This window comes from Hyperolius riggenbachi, chromosome 6, assembly GCF_040937935.1.
Source record: "Hyperolius riggenbachi isolate aHypRig1 chromosome 6, aHypRig1.pri, whole genome shotgun sequence".
Taxonomy (NCBI): Eukaryota; Metazoa; Chordata; class Amphibia; order Anura; family Hyperoliidae; genus Hyperolius; species Hyperolius riggenbachi.
Genome location: NC_090651.1, coordinates 363908557 through 363926336, shown reverse-complemented (window position 1 = coordinate 363926336; position 17780 = coordinate 363908557). Strand labels below are relative to the sequence as shown.

The 17780-nt window shown below is 43.1% G+C and overlaps 1 protein-coding gene across 1 annotated transcript in view; it reads left to right on the top strand.

Annotated features, from left to right (window-relative positions):
* Positions 1-17780, top strand: part of LOC137523039 (IgGFc-binding protein-like) — a 33500-nt gene that overhangs the window by 1535 nt on the left and 14185 nt on the right. Inside the window, exons 2-6 of the mRNA XM_068243228.1 lie at positions 556-1145; positions 7273-7750; positions 10995-11578; positions 15406-15895; positions 17024-17415. Coding sequence (XP_068099329.1) covers positions 556-1145; positions 7273-7750; positions 10995-11578; positions 15406-15895; positions 17024-17415 — 2534 coding nt within the window. The remainder of the gene's footprint in view (positions 1-555; positions 1146-7272; positions 7751-10994; positions 11579-15405; positions 15896-17023; positions 17416-17780) is intronic.

Sequence of the window (17780 nt, the reverse complement as noted above, 5' to 3'; positions counted from 1 at the left end):
TGCCCCTCTTCCCAGCCTGCACCTATCAGTGTCCTGGGCTGCCACGCCTCCTCCCAGCCTGCACCTACCAGTGCCCTGTGCTGCCATGCCTCCTCCCAGCCTGCACCTATCAGTATCATGTGCTGCAATTCCTCCTCCCAGCTTGCTCTGAATCACTGTCCTGTGCTGCCACGCCTCCCCTTCTAACCTGTACCCGGCTATCTGTGATATTTCTATACTTGCCATTCAGGAGAGCAACATTAGTTGTCCTGGTAGCACTAACCTTTTTTTTTTTTTTTTTTTTGTCAAGTGCTGTAAAAATATTTCATGCCACTGTCCTTAACTTTGAAATTTTGGGGTCTTGGTCATTTAGCGGTTTGTTTCTGATTGCTCCCAAATGCCCTTGCCCCTCCCATTAATGTACATGTTTTACTGTTAAGACCTCTAATATGCTGTATAGTCCCTTGATTTTCCAGTTCTGTGCTACAGAAGCCTTTGCATTTGTGAAGTGCTAAATATGTTTTACAGTGTTGCAATACTGTTGTATTAAACTTATTCTATCCTTGACTCTTGCAGCTCTTCAATGTCCACCCAATAGCCACTACCAAGCTTGTCCTTCAGCTTGTCAGTCAAGCTGCTGGGAAGGTCAAGACACAAACTGCGACCCCCATTCCTGCTATGAGGCCTGCATTTGTGAAGGACACTTGAAGCTCAGTGCATGGGGCACCTGCGTCCCTCCCGGTGAATGTGGCTGTGCTTTTGAGGATGGATATTACCCTCCAGGAAAGGAATTTATGCTTGAAACCTGTACCACTCAGTGTCGTTGTAATGTTTCCAACGTGGACTGCCACGAGGTCCAACCGTGTGATGTAGGCTTAGGCTACACCTGTGAGCAAGACGATGATGAATTTATCTGTGTACCTCATTCGCTTGTATCTTGCTCTTTGTATGGTGACTCTCATTACGTAAGGTTTGATGGAAAGGACTTGCCCAGGAATGGCTTCTGCCAGCCCACAGTAGCTGTCATTTGCACCCCACATTCTGGTCTGGAGTTCTTTCATGTGCAGATGGTTCAAGATAGACAAAATGTGCCCCATTCAACAGCGGTCAATATTGTGGTCTTCGGAAAAAACATCACCTTAAATCCAGAGTCTGGACATGTCGCTGTAAGTTTGTTTTAGTTTTTTTTTTTTTTTTTTTTTTGTTTTTTTGTTTTTTTTTTTGCCATAAGAAATGACACAACATAGGCTCTCACCTTTTCTCTTAACTTTTCTCCTAGCTGGTACTTTCATGTCATATTAATAAATCTTTTTAACTCCTTGCCGACCGCTCCAGTCGAACTGGAGTGGACACCGCGGCAGCCCCAGGAACGGCCCTCTATGGGGCTAGCAGGAGATTGTGCGCATCTCTGCTTGGAAGGCAGAGCCCCACCTTTAACAGTCTCCGAGCAGCGACCGCCGCTGTTAGATGGTGAAACTGCTATAAACATTGTACAGCACTGCGATCTGCAGCAGTGCCATACTGGGGACAGACGTGTGACACAGCTGTCCCCTGGCAGGGTTAAGTGATCTGCGGTCATGGGCTGGAGCCTATGACAGTCGATCATGCTGATTGGCTGGCAGGGGGAGGGAGGATTTTAAAAATTAAAAAAAAAATCAAAACCTCTGGGGTGATCAGACCCCACCAAAAGAGGGCTCTGTTGGCGGGGAGAAGAGGGGAAATCGCTTGTGTGCTCAGGCCCTGCAGCTAGGTCTTAAAGCTGTAGTGGCCCAATTAGTCAACAATGGCCTGGTCTTTAGGGTGGTTTAGCACCACGGTCCTCAAGTGGTTAAGCCACCAGCAAGCAAATACTCTGAATAATTTTGACAGTACTTTTCACTTAGTTTTTGGTACTTCAATAGCAGTGTGCTGAAAGGTAGTTATTGTAATCCGTTAATTGCGATTAGATGACCTTTTTGTGTACATTTTTGCAATTACGCCTATATGTAATTATGATTTGTAATTTCAATTGATTTTGTATAATCATTCATAACTTCATGTACATTTTCGGAATTTTATGCAGACTTTAGCTGTTAATAGCAAAGTCCCCATACATGCTATCGACACAAATTGCTACATATGTTAAAGAGACACTGAAGCGAAAAAAAAAATTATATTATGATTTTGATTTGTATGTGTAGCACAGCTAAGAAATAAAACATTAGGATCTGATACATCAGTCTAATTGTTTCCAGTACAGGAAGAGTTGAGAAACTCCAGTTGTTATCTCTATGCAAACAAGCCATTAAGCTCTCCGACTAAGTTAGTCATGGAGAGGGCTGTTATCTGACTTTTATTATCTCAACTGTTCCTGGACTATTTACTTTTCCTCTGCTAGAGGAGAGGTCATTACTTCACAGACTGCTCTGAAAGACTCATTTTGAATGCTGAGTGTTGTGTAATCTGCACATATTATAGAATAATGCAATGTTAGAAAAAACACTACCTGAAAATAAAAGTATGAGAATATTCTCTTTGCTGCTAATCTTCTAGTAATTATTCATAGTACACAACCAATTAATTATATCATATTTTTTTCGCTTTAGTGTCTCTTTAAGGAGAATATTGAGTACAAGTCCCAAAAAATGTTCAAAAAACAAAGGCCTAGTTTTTCCAAAAATTGTTTTTAAAAATGCAGGTTTTTTTGTTGTCTTTCTGAGTTAAAATTAACCTTTTTTTTTTTTTTTTTTTTTTTTTTTTTACTTGTAGTTTGAGAAAATCAATTATAATGCAAGGTATATTTGAAAAATAATTGTTTCAGTTGTTCCCAGTATTCCCCTTTAAAATATCAGTTTTGGTGATGGCATGTATGGGAGGCTTTGACAATAAAGGGGCACTATGGCGAAAAATTGTAAAACTGTAAAATTTAAAATGTGTAAACTTATACATCCCCCCCCCCCCCCCCCCCTCTAGTAAAATGAGCCATAAATTACTTTTCTCCTATGTTGCTGTCCCTTACAGTAGGTAGTAGAAAGTTGCTTCTGTCAGCAGGTTTAGGACTAGTCAATCTCTTCATAGGGGATTCTCAGCAAGGCTTTTATTCTTTATAAAGTGATCTCCTCCTAAAAAGCATTGAAACAATATTGGCCGGCTTCCCTGCTCGCTACAGTTTTTTGGCAGTTGGACAGAGCAACTGCATTTACTAAGTGCTTTTGAAAATAAACCCCTGAGAATCACCCCCCCCCCCCCCCCATGGAGAGATGGACTGGTCCAAAACCTGTCACTTCTGTCAGATTTCTACTATCTCCTGTAAGTGACAGCAACATAGGAGAAAAGTAATTTATGGCTCATTTTTACTGTGGAAAAAACATACTTAAGTGTTTGCACATTTTACAATTTTTCGCCATAGTGCCCCTTTAAGCACCAAATCCGATACAAATTATACAAAATTTTGCATAATTACACAAAATGATGGATGAATTACATTTACATGTAAAATGAATTAAACATTTTCTGAAAACTTTGCATTACAATTTTGCATCCGTATTGCAAATTACAAATGTGCAAAACTTTGTGCTCACCACCACTGAAAGATTATTTTAAAAAGATCAAAATTATCTTCTGACAGTGATCTGCAAACGTGGCTCTCCAGCTGTTAAGGAACAAAGTCCCACAATGCATTTGCCTTTATGAATCAAGACTTGTCAGACTCCTGCAATGCATTGTGGGACTTGTAGTTCCTTAACAGCTGGAGGGCCAAGTTTTCAGATCATTGCCCTAGGAGAAAAAGTAAATTGAATAATGGCCTCTAATTCCAATCTCAAGTCATATTCTAGGTAGCAACCCATTTAAATAGTCTTTTATATAAGACCAGATAAACATGTCATAAAAGGTACACATTATACAGCTTGATGTGAAAATGACTAGTGTAATTGACTCAATTCAACTATGCACTCATACTTAAAGAAACACCAAGCCTTTTCAGTGCTGCTCAGTAGATTTTTAGTCTGGAGGTTCACTTTAAAGGTTTCAGTGTATCAGAACTTTGTTTCTTACACAAGCCTCATTTTTAGCTGCACAGAAGCTAAGCTCCACCCCATCAAAGAAATTTGCCCGGGCATTTTTCCCTAATGCTGTGCAAGGCATGAAGGGATTTCTGATGTTCTTGTTGCCTACTGCATGCAGCTGGGTGGGGTGATCAGGACACAGGACAGTTGGAACTGTCTCATGCTTCCTGTCGCCTCCTTTCAACCAAAAAGATGGCGGTAGTTTTCTAACAGTCAAGCAACCAGTATCTCCCTCTGTGGATAAATCTTTATTAAAAAAAAAAAAAACTTTTTTAGCCTGTTGCATTGCTAAGGGGTGTGGTTATAGATAATGGCAGTGCTTTATTTATTTTTTTCCCATGTCCTCCAGCAGTGTGTGCAGGCTGATTGTTGTTCAAACAATATGAACACATTACTCAGCAAATGGCCATCACCTCGATCTCTTCTCCAACCCCCCCCCCCCCCTTCCAATTTTTGCTTTAAGTTCCTCTAAGTACCACAGGCCTCAGCTATACTGTTACTAGTTATGAGTTTTTAAGATTGAAAAAAATTCAATGATCCAACCATTCAACCCATTAGAAGGCAAGACTGACAAGTCGTAACTCTGTGGAACCGATATAGTTAGTGTGTGATTTGCTCTTTAATCTTTGTTTATAGAATTATGATTTTAATTTATAATTTGGCCCATTTAGGGTAGTATTTGTGGTCTGATGCAGATTAGTTCCCACCATAGGCTTCTATGATAAACTCCATCACAATGAGTGGATCAGAAGGCTATCAAATGTAAACTGTTCCAAAACTCGACATGGGATCTGTTTTCATGTCTGTTCCGCCACTGATCCTCATTCCAAAACCTTTACTTTTGCTTCAGGTGTGGACTGTAAACGTGTTGACACAAAACTGAAAATACATGCTGTGATTGGATCGATAACCTGCTATTTGTAGGCTGTTGTACATTTGAGCCAATTAAAGCTCTTCCTGGTGATTTTTGAAGCCATTTTCAAACTGCGTACACAAACTGGCATAACTGGAATATTGGCATCTCCTTGAGAACCTAAAGTTCCATGGTTAAAAAGGACAACCATCTAGCTAGACCATAACATATGACACAACCCTGTCCTGCACCTCTGGATCCCAGCCAATCCAGAAGGCAAAATCACTTCCAAGGCTTGGCCAATTATCCTCATGCTAGGTACACTGAGATTTTCAGGCATATTTACTGTCAGCTCAATTTATTTCCAACCAGGGCAGAATTCACTATAAGGCACTGTAGGCACGTGCCTACGGGTGCCTGATGGAAAGGCGGCTCACTCCGCTCCCTGAGTGTCTCCCTCCTTCCCTATGCAGAGTCCTGATGAAAGTGCAAATGAGAGGTTGCTCGCCTCAGCATTCCACTGACAACATTCCACTGACTTCAGTCAGGGGCATCTCTAGCTACTTAAAGAGACTCTGAAGCGAGGCTAAATCTCGCTTCAGAGCTCATAGTTAGCAGGGGCATGTGTGCCCCTGCTAAACCACCACTATCCCGCCGCTAAACGGGGGTCCCTTCACCCCCAAACCCACCCCCGCAAGACTTGGTCGTAGTCTTGGTCGTAAATCTTCCCTTCCTGGAGGCAGGGCTAACGGCTGCAGCCCTGCCTCCAGTTGCGTCTATCAGACGCGCATCGCCGCCTCTCCCCCGCCCCTCTCAGTGAAGGAAGACTTAGAGGGGCGGGGGAGAGGCGGAGATGCGTGTCTGAGACGCGCGTGGGGCAGGGCTGTGGCGGTTAGCCCTGCCCCAACCAGGAAGCGCTCCCCCGCTTTAAGGAGGGGATTTGGGGATGAAGGGACCCCCGTTAAGCCGTGGGATAGCGGCGGTTTAGCAGGGGCACACGCCCCTGCTATCTAAGGTCTGAAGCAAGATTTATTCTTGCTTCAGACTCTCTTTAATACTGATGTTCCTCAGTATTTATGGCTACCTAATACTAAGGGGCACCTGTAGCTACCTATGATGGGAATGGGAAGTAAGGGAGAAGTGACAGCTGGGCAAGTCTGCACACTCGCAGTGCAATTTTATGGACAGGGTTTGTAGGTTCATGGAGGACTAAGTCGAAGGTGCCAGGACAGCTGTGCCTATAGGCTCCTGTGATGTAAATCCAGGCCTGTTTCCAACACGTGTAATCTGATTTACAATCCTTTTTTATGATTGCTTTCTGATGAGGGTAAACGGAAAACAGTTGGAAATCGATCCGAAATCAAATCAGAACTGACATGTTGGAAATCGATCTGACTAAATCTGCCTGAATCGCATTGTAACTCGCATAACATGCATCCAATTTGTTTTGGACAATGGCTGGCCAATATTACGATCTCTCCCATGCAGAATGTGGGCCACATATACTAAACGCCTGTTAAAAACTTTCAATTGCCAAGTCACCATTTTTGCCACTTCTGTTTAGTATGCGGGTCAACAGATGTCGGGAGATTGTGTATGTAAGCTCTCATACTACATGGAGGTGGTAATCACTGAAAGTGTACCAGGCTTTAGTGTGTAGGTGAGCTCTCGTACTACGTGCAAGAAGCAAAATTGGCCAATGAGCAATCAAAATGTGAGGTCTACTAGGCTTTGAAAAAGAAAAAAAAAATTCCCCTTGACTCAGGTGGTAATTCATATAAAATACTCTAGAATCTGCTGGGAAATTGCCCATGAGTTCTGTGGTAAGATATATCAGATTTTAACCACTCTTACTGTAAAGAACCACTTTCTAAACGGGGAAAAAAAATGTATTTTCGCTATACAGATGAGTTACCCTTGTCTGTGCACAAGCCTGTCAAGCTATAATATTGCTCTCTGTATTTGTGTTAGCGAGATCCCCTCTAAAGTTGCATACATGCCTCCAATGTGTAAATGGCTAATCACTGACCAATTTTACCACCTCCATGTAGTATGAGGGGCAACGACTTTGAATACCGTATACAGATTAAGGTAAGCGCTCCTACTACAGGGAAGTGGAAAAATTGACCGACCAAAACTGGATGTGTACCAGGTTTTGGGCTTATGTTGTCTGCAGAAAAGATGCGCAGTTTGTCCAACTTTTCCTGGTAATTAAAGCCTTCCACACGCCCTTCACCGGTCCTTTTGTGGCTTGTTTCTGTACTTCTACCACACCCAGATTTTTGTGGTAGATCATTAAGCGCAAATAAGTGTATGCTGTGACTTCAGTTTGGAGACTCTAATGTAATAAGACTTTGTATTCAATAGTGTTCTGACACCTGCATCTTTCTATAGGTTGATGGAACCCTCGTCCAGACTCCATACATAGAGGGGAATCTCTTGAAGATCATCAGAAGTGGCTTGCAGGGGTTTCTCTTGCAATCTGCCTTCGGGCTGGTGGTTTCCTACGACCAGACGGGACATTTGCTGGTCAGGATTCCAGAGTCTTATTCAAGAGGCGTTTGTGGCTTGTGTTCTCCTGTAAATCTTACATCCAACTTTCCGTGTAGTGACCAATGCCAAGGAATCCGATACTCCTGCAGTGTGGACGACATTGTGCTTCACCGGTCCCCGGACTATTGTGGACAGCTGGATGTGGCTGACGGGCTATTCAGCAACTGTTATGAACAGGTGCATCCTATGGCGTACATTGAGGCATGCGTTGCCGACCTTTGTAACCAGACCACGCTATGCTCCTCCTTCTCCAGCTATGTGTCTGCATGCCAGGAAGCTGGGGTCTCCATGGAGGAATGGCGATCGCAAACAAGTTGTGGTGAGTAGTAAACCGCCACCACCTCCGGTCCAGGCACTGTTCTGGTATTTGTGTGGTGGTTTTATTTAATAAAATCTAATTGTGCACAGGCTTATGCAAAATAAAGAAAATACTGGCTTAAAGGATACCCGAGGTGACATGTGACGTGATAGACGTGTGTATGTACAGTGGCAAGCACACCAATCACTATGCTCTTTTTTTTTTTTTTTTATTCTTTGCCTGAAATAGTTTAACTTTCAGGTATGTAAATGACTGACTCAGCCCTGACTCAGACAGGAAGTGGCTACAGTGTGACCCTCACTGATAAGAAATTTGAACTATAAAACACTTTCCTAGCAGAAAATGGCTTCTGAGAGCAGGAAAAATATAAAAAGGGTCAATTAAGTTTAGCTCTGGCATACTTCAATGAATGTCATTGAGCAAAAACAAAACAGTTAAAACTTAAAGTAGGTTTAAACATAAAATAAAATTTAAGATATACATTTTTAGAAGGCAGATGGGATGCAATTTGTTTATTTCGTTAGTTTCTTTTCACCTCAGGTGGCCTTTAATCTGTGCATGGATCCAGTTTCCTCAGCAACTTGGGCCCCGTTCACATCACAAACGCGGATGACCACGCATGCGTAACGCAACGCATGCAAACACACGATCCATGTTTGTGTGCGTTGCATGGCTGATCCCATCACTGAAAAGTGAATGGGACAGCCACGCGTTTTTACAAAAAATGCGTCCAGCATGCGTTCCTGGACCGCACAGGTCCGGAACACATGCAGTGTGAACATCAGACATTGCACTCTATGCGATGTCTATCGTGCGTGTCGGCCACCTGCACTTGTTTCCAAAACGCGGCTGGAAATGCGTGCAGTGTGAACGGGGCCTTACTGCCTGCTCGCTCCCAGAAATTATAACTTCCTCTCACCACCTCCCTTCATGTTCCTAGTTTGGGGGAGGGGAAATATGTTTCCAGTCAGCTAAAGCCATGCCCTGGGCCCTGCAAGATCTCTTGTAGTAATGTATCTTGATGACACTTTTGTTGTTTTTGCAACTATATTACATACAAAAATCTGTACTTCTGGATTTTTTTTTTTTTTTTTTTATATATACAATTGTCAGTCAACTGAAATAGTCTGAAGGCTTACTAGCTGAAGGATTTTCTTTTTTTCTTATAAGTAGGCCCAGGAGCACCAATCAAGGCACAGAAATCCAATGTCTGCCATGGTCCCACCCCAGAACCAAGGGGTCACAAAAGTAGAAATCCACAAAGGACCGTCACCACCAGTAGCGTAGCAATAGGGGTTGCAGAGGTTGCAATTGCATTGGGGTTCTTGGGACAGAGGGGCCCAAAAGAGCCCTCCCTAACTGCAGTATTAGCTCTCTATTGGTCCTGTGCTGGTAATAATCACTTCTATAGATGCTTTGGATAGTTGGAATCATTAACAGGCTGTCCCCATCCCTTTCTTGCACCTCTGACACTGCAGTTGCCATTGGCAGGTTTTGGTGCACTATATCCATTTTATGTAGAGTTCTTGAGGGGGCCCCATTGTAAAACTTGCATTGGGTCCCACAGCGCCTTAGCTACGCCACTGGTCACCAGAGTATTATAGCTCTAATACTTTAATGAATCGTGAAGTAATCGCAATGACAGATTGTTTCGGCCTTAACAGGCCTTTGTCAAGTTGCACTTGTAGAGCTTGTATTTTACAGACAGGAAGTTTTGAATCCAGATAATCCGATAATCCTGATTCAAAACTTCCTGTATGTAAAAGGCATTGCTGGAGGCTAAACAGGAAGTTTTTAATCAAGATCTTGATTCAAAACTTCCTGTCTGTAAAATATAAGCTGTAGCCTCCAGCAATGCCAATCTACCCATCCCCCCCCCTCCTGACTGTAGATCCGTGAGACACAGGCAGGGGATGGAATGATTTGTTTGTGATCTGTTCACACAGGAGCAGCTTGCTAGCAAGTAAGGAATGCAGCATACTGTCAAACTACTGCTGGACTAGTTGGCCTTCATTATATCAACCTGAGTTGGGCAAAAAAACATTTAAAGCTTGCTATACAAGTTTTTTGTTCACCCAAATCTAGCCCCTCCAGTCAACCATCATGCCCAATTTGCCCCCCCCCCCAATAAATAACTAAATTGGAGTTGAAGCTGCGCCGGAAGTGTATAAGGGGGCTAAAAAGGAACAAATAGCCCTGTTGCTAAAAAAAAAAAAAAAAAAAAAAAAAAAAAAAATGCTATGTAAAACAGAATTGTGCTTTCCTAAAACAGGAGGTATTTGTGACTACTCGGTTATGCATGGATGATTTTTATACACTGGTCTCCCCACTTTAGATAGCAATTCCATCCAGCTGCTTAAATGATCAAAAGTCTGAGCATGGCCTTTGATGGTCAAGTGAGGCCGTTATGACAAATCGCTGGGACTCTGTCTAATACCTGTTTGCAGCTGGAAAGGATGGTGGTTTAGAGTAAAATGTCACCCTAGATACAAGACTAAGCTGGGTGAAATAATGGTACCCACTTCGAGGAAACCTTTCTTCTGCAGGGAATGGGTCTTTAACAGCTGTAGACCTTAAAGAACTAGCGTAAATGTACACCTCTCCACCCCCTTCCCAAGGACCTCCTAAAATGATCCCGAAAACTTTGAAGAGCTTGGAGACAGTCTATCTAATGGTGCTAACACAGTAACAGTCACCCATTTTACCAACAACCAAGCTCATATATCTAGATCTCTGGCATGCCAGTTTCAGGTCTAAAGTACAGATCTGCTTTGTACCTTTGTTGTAGTTGTCTAGAATGGTCTACTTTCCCAATGCATAATCATGGAAAGGCTACTTTAGTAGATCTTAAAGGACAACTGTAGCGAGATGTGGAGGCTGCCATATTTATTTCCTTTTAAAAAATACAGGTTACCTGGCTATACTGCTGATCCTCTGCCTCTAATAAAGTTAGCCATGGACCCGAACAAGCATGCAGCAGATCAGGTGTTTTTGACATTGTCAGATCTGACAATTTGCTGCATGCTTATTTCTGGTGGTGTTCAGACACTACTGAAGCCAAATAGACAAGCAAAGCTGCTGAGCAACTGGTATTTAGTTATATGAAGGCGGTTTCTTCTTGTAAAACAGTTCTCCTTTATCTCTTCCAATAAGGAATCATTTAATGTGTGGTTTTCTGAAAGGCATTGGTTCATTTCAAACTTACCGTAACACTCTCTCCTTTTTTTTTTTTTTTTTTTCATAGATTACAAGTGCCCACCAAATTCATACTACTCCCTGTGTGCTCCCAGTTGCCCACCTGTGTGTGGAGTCAGCTTGCCAGAGTCTTGCCCACTCCCGTGTCGAGAAGGTTGTGTCTGTGAAGAAGGCTATATCTTGCGTGATGACACTTGTGTACCATATGAAGGCTGTGGGTGTTATGTGGATGGACAATATATGGATGCAGGTGAAAAGTTCTACACTGATCAGTGCCGGAAGGAGTGTACCTGTAGTGGTAACCTGATCTGTAATGATCACACCTGTACTGATGAAGAGGAGTGTAAAACTGTGCAGGGCATTAGGGCATGCTATCCAAAGCTTCCAACTTGTTGGGTGTCTGGACAAACCTACCATACATTCGATGGGGCCACTTTCACTGCTGAGGGGGAATGTTTACGTACATTGCTCACCACAAAGTGCCCTACCACTGAACTCCCAGCTGCCACAGACGTTGAAGTCCAAATGAGGAGACTGCTTGATCCTGAAAGCAATCTAGCAGTGCTTCAAGACTCCAAGCTGAAGATTTCTGGATACACTATCCTCTTAAATGAAGACAATGATGGAGTTGAGGTAAGAAATTGTAGGAAATCGACCACTCCTTAACCACCTCTTCTACTTAACAGTAAAATATTCCTGTACACATGTGACTGGGTAGAATTGGAATTTGTCATTGAGGACCTCTAGGCTGAAAAAAGAGAGCATGCAGCGATGCTGTAAGAAAGTTCATATTTTACCTTGGGTGTGATGTCCCGTGCAGCCGTCCTGAAGACCCCACATCACTCCACTTCTGGTGCCGTCTCTTCTCGGTGAAAAAACGCCTGGCTATTTACTGCAGTAAATAGCTGGGTGTGTTTTTTTTTTTTTTTTTTTTTTTTTTCTCCAGGGGGAGGTGGGGCCTGGCATTGAAGTGGGGTCTTGAGACAGCATTGCGGGACATCACAAAGCTACCAGAGGACATAGGCTGGATAGTGTAAAGGTTAGAGTGGTCAGCCATACTATCTCAGAAAAAACACATAAGTAGATAAAATACTTTATATGTATTGCAAAACAAAACTTTGATTTTTTTTTTTTTTCTATAGTAAAAAAAATAAAAACCCTTCTTGGGATTTTCCATTTTGACTATCTTGAAGCTAATCCTGACATTTCCTCCCTTACACTGTATCATTGCCTGCCCTCCTCCCAGTCTTCACTCCCACCCAGCTCTGCAGTAGAAAGTACATTGTCCCAGCATGAGAAATATTGGCCAATCAGAGAGGAACTGAGGTCACGGTGTGGGAGGGGAAAAACTGGCAGAAAATGGGCTTAAGCCAATCGGCTGCATTAGTTATGTCTGAGGGGAAGTAAAGAAGAAAAAACCCAGCATGCCCTGCAACTTCCTTTGTGTGGCAGATGTAAGAAATAAGAGCCTGGGAAACTAGGGCATTTTTTTGAAGCAATTTTTTAACTTTTGGATTGCCTGGTTAGCATCCCTATTATATGTTCACTAGATAAAAATAAAGAATTGACTTTTGATTGTATGCCTGACAGTTGCGCTTAGGTGCTCGGCCTCTTTGGGTAGTGAGGAGGCACGCTTTGACTAGTACCTAGATATGGGAGAAGCGTGCAGACCACCGTATCCCGGCCGGGTATCACAGGATCTTCAGGAGCAAGAAAATTGTTGAGATCTGTAACACTTCAAGTACTACTCTGAAGTTAGTTAAATAAATAAGAACTGTAAGGCCCCATTCACACTTGAGCGTTTTGTCAGCGATTTCGGCAAAACGCTCAAGCGCTAGAACTTAAGCGCTAGTGCAATAATGCCCTATGGGCCCATTCTCAGGCGATTTGTTAATCACCAGCGATTAACGCAAATTGGCAAACGCAAATTTGTAGCCTGCACCATTTCCTGGCAATTGCGGTTAGTGCTATAGAAGCGCTAATCGCGATCGCAAAATCGGCAAGTGTGAATGGCAAATCACCTGAGCAAAACTCTAGCAAAAGCGATAATTTTGCAAGTGTGAATGTGGGCCCTAGGCACGGCAGTCCACCGTTCCAGGTTCCTGCCATCTCTCAAGTTGCCCAGACACAGGCAGTGGCAGCTCCAGGAAATCTGTTTAGGGGTGCTATGCAGGTGCTTGATCTTTTCTAGGGGTAGCTGCAAACTTGTGCCACCAAAAAATGGGGCATGGCTAAAAACAGGGGTGTGGTCAAAATGGGGCGTGTCTATGCACTGGAAAGTGGTCGTGTATAGGTAATAAAGTTGCCCCATTATAGGTAGTATAGTTCCCCAGCGTAGGTAGTAGAGCTGCTCCACTAGCCCTTCCTGCGGCCGACGCTCGTGCATCCTTCTGAGCTAGCAGCCACTACCTCTATGCAGGGCCGGTTTAAGCAACAATGGGGCCCTAGGGCAGAATAAACCTGGGGGGCCCCCAACATATAACCCGGAACAAAAATCGGCATTAGGGGACCTTTTTTGCAGCTGGTATAGTCAGGGTGTGAAGTCCCAATCGGTCAGAGCTCCACATTCTGGCTATCCCAGCCTGCATGGGGGACAAGGGGTTAAAAAGTTTCAGGAAGGTGAACCCCACAATTTTTTTTTTTTAAATTCCCACACTCTAAACAAAAAAAAAAAATGGGGGAAATAGGAAAAAATGACAGGTATCTTCATACAGCCATATTGCGGCTGTATAGCGATCCCTGGCCAAAGCGCTGTGGCTGCGTATGGACACCCTGGAAACCCCGTCAGGAAATTGATTGCGCTTTCGTTTGATACATGTAAAATGACACTACCGTTAGGTTTGCTACTAAAAGTTACATTTACCGCATTTAAAACTATACTTTTTTCCTTCTAAACTTTAAAATCGATTTTCTCAAACTATAAGGTCTTTTTGAAAAATTGTTTTTTCCTCTTATTCCTAATCTCCTTAACATATCCTGCAAATTTAGGGTTTCTAGCATTTAAGGTGGATTTGCTATTAACCATTAAAGTCGGCAGGTTTTTAAATGTGTTTTTTTTTCCTTTAAAACTTTAAAATCGATTTTCTCAAAAACTATAAGGCCGATTTGAAACATTTTTTTTCCTCTTGTAGCCACTGGGGGCCCCTACAAGCTGTGGGGCCCTGGGGCAGCTGCCTCCTTTGCCTTAATGGTAGCGCCGGCCCTGCCTCTGTGGCTATTCCCGCCGGTGCCGCTCCTGCGTCAGGCGTCTGAGTCTCCCAGCCTCCTCTCCCTCGGTAGTGCTACAAAAAATGGCCACTGATGTCCATTTGTGGACATCGGTGGCCATTTTCTTGTAGCACTAAAGGGAGCCGGGCAGCTGGGGGTGCTTCAAAACCCCGGCCCCTCCCCCAGCACCACCTATGGACACAGGTGACCAGGTTTTTGGTCTTGGATCTTTGAATCTTGGCACTTCCTGTTCAGTAAGCCAGCACCTATTCAGGAAGGATTCCTTTGAATGGACTCCCTAACATTGCTACTACCTTCTGAGCATGTGCCCTAGTGGCTGTAAACTATTGTTTGGCAACTTCTATCATTAGTAGCCACCTCTGATTGTCCTAGCATATGTACCCTGATTCTGCATGAACTGTTTACACAATACTCCTGGGAGGTAGATCTTGAGACTGTTGATAGGCCAAGCTGCCTAAAGGTGGCCACTTACCATAGTTTGTCAAACGATAGTTTTCGAATGATTCTTTAAAGGATCATTTGAGACCACTAATGGACAAAAATCTCCTAACCATTCCGATTAGACTAAGGACGTCAATCTGATTTTAGGATGATCCTGTCAATTTGATTGGATTGGTTTGATTTTTGTCTATTGGTGGTCCCAAATGATTTCAGATTCTTAAAAAAAAAATGGTTGTAAATGATAGTTTGGCAAATTGTATCATAGTGGTAAGTGGTTACCTTAATGGCAACTCCAGAAATGCTTCTACTAAAACAGTATTCTTTTGAAAGAAACTATTTAGTATGAATCTACATTATATGTGCAATGGAATTTAGGCATTACTGGACTGGCTATAGAACCTGCAAATCTTTCCTGTAGAAAAGATACATTTGTTGTGCTTTTCTCCTGGTGTACACAAAGCGACAGGACTGCAGCCACCAGGGCGCGCTCGGTAGGAAGTAGTAGTGTTGGGGAGTCTTGCCCAAGGTCTACTCACTGACTAGGTGCTTGCTTGCTGAACAAACAGAAATTGGAACCCTGGTCTCCTGTGTCAGAGGTAGAGCCCTTAACCAGTACACTACCCAGAACATGTATGCAAACCAGCTGTGTTTATCAATACAGCTAAACAGCCGGTATTTTCAGAGGTCGGCAATGTTGACCTTAATATTTCTCAGGCTTGCAATACTTCATGTCACACTGAAAGATGTCCCAATGATGATTCTGAAACCTTTTTTTCTTCCAATTTTTTTAGGTTGATGGATTTTTGACTCCATTCCCATACTCTTGGCCTGGCATGGTGAACATTGCAGGAAACTACACTCATACACGCATTGAAGCAGAGTCTGGTCTGAATCTGATCATTGATCCGTCCAAGGTTTCAATTACCTTAAAACCACCTTATCTCGGAAATGTGTGCGGTCTCTGTGGCAATGCCAATGGAAACCCCAGTGATGATTTTGAAAATCTGACGGAGGATGAGTTTGTGTCTAACTGGATCTCCTATTACAGTGATGAACCAAAGCCATTCAGTTTGGGAATGTATTGCAAGCTCATGGTGAGGGTTGATGGACCATTCCAGGAATGCCAGCTTTTCCTTGATGCCTACCAGTATTATGGCTCTTGTTTGACATCAGCTTGTAGTGACAGCAAGGAAGATGTGTGCCAGGCACTAAGGAATTTTTATTCTGACTGCCAAGCGACTGGGGCCACAGTCTACCAATGGGAGCAGGAGACTACCTGTGGTGAGTTGTTTTAATATCTAGAAAATAAAACTATTCAGGCTGAGTCAGGCGAGGGGGGCTGCAGGCTCAGGGCGCAGTGTAGGATAGGGCGAACAACTCACTCAGCTATCATTCCCTTATTGTGTTTGAAGCAGAGAGAAATAAGAAGGCATACTAATGACCGGTGATTTTCTGAGTGAGCAATAGTTTCCATGAGCACGCGACATGGGTACAGGTGCATGATCATGATACTCTAAAGTCTCGTAAAAATCCTGTTTTTTTCAAAAAAAACGTTTAACATTACTGTCCTACCTAAACCGCCGTATCCCCGCTGCTGTAATCTATCTCCCCAGGGGGCAATCCGGGCAGTGCTTCCATGAGAGGTGGAGCTATGAGCCACAGCTCTGCCTCTCAGCGCATCTATCAGCCCGGATCGAAACCTCTCCCCTGCACCTGTCTTCCGTCACTGAGGGGTGGGGGAGAGGCGGAGATATGCGGCTGATTGACACGTAAGGAGGCAGAGCTGCAGCTCATAGCTCTGCCTCCTCTAGCAGCAAAATCCACAACCCAAAAAGTTGTGGATTTTGAGGGGGGAGTTGGGGGGGGGGGGGGGCAGATTTAGTGAGATTACAGCCACGGGGATGCGGCGGTTTAGGTAGGGCAGACATGTTAAACACTTTTTTTTTTATTAAAAAAAAAATGGGTCACTCGTGACTTGGCTGGACCTCTCTTCCTGGGTTACATAGTTACATAGTTAGTTTGGGTCATTGCGGTGAGTATGTAGTTAACGGTAAAGGGAACAAGAGGCAAATTTGCATGATATAAACGAGGAGCATAAGTAATGCTAAACTTTGGCTTTGATTCTTAATGCAAACCTAAACTGAAAATTCAAAAGGTATGCAATTTTGCACCCTTGCCCTCGGAGCCATTAAGCCTAGAAACTGTCGTGTTTGGAAATGGATTACCTAGATTTCCTTGATTTGGGAAGTTTTTTAATCTGGTTGGGTTAATGCAAGCACACTTGGCTTTAGCATTTTAAGTTCTAGCATTTTGTATTTTTGTCCGCTTACTTGGTGGGAAGTTATTTTAGAGGACATCCTCTGGGGGAACTTAGATGGATGTTGACTCGTGGCCTTTTTCTTGTTGCAGCTTCTGAAGGACCTTCAAGCACACTTCCAATTTCCCTTAATGAAACACGAGTTTCTTCAAACTCTTCACAGATGGCCTCTCCAATCCAACCTGTAGAAGGTTGTCATCTGCCTTTAAATGGATCATTCAATGACTTGTACAAATCAGAAGGAAAGTACAACTGCACGTTCAAGATTGCTGAAACCTATTCCCAAGACAGAAATGGATCTGGGTGGGATCGTTCTATAGACTGTAAACTGCTGGTTCTAGGAAGCATTGGAACTGCTACAAACCTTTCCTTTTCGGTTTCTCTACAGCATATAGTTGAAGCTAATAGAAGCGTGTCAAATCTGATAGCGGAGGGCTATGGGATGCAGGTCATGCTGCCACTTATTGCAGATAATCAGGTTTTGGTAAGTTTGTTTGGTATTTGTTTTTTGCCTAGCTGTACTAAGTGTTTAGCACGAGGGTTACGCTAGGTTTGTAGGGGAAAATATTTAAGGTATACAATGTAGTACGTACTTCCAAAATTTGCACACCCTTAATTATGCAATAAGCCTTAAATTATAAATTTATACAAATGTAGTACTTGGCATGGATAGGTGGTGGTGGGGGGGGGGAGGGGGGATTAAATATTCATACCAAGGGTGTTGGTGCTGTGGGTGGGAAATTTTTTTTTTTTTTTTTTTTTTTTTTTTTTTTTTTTTTTCCGGGTCAAAGTTCACTTCCTGACTGGAAGTGAATTAAAAATTGCTCTGCAAAAGCGCTTTAGAAAAGC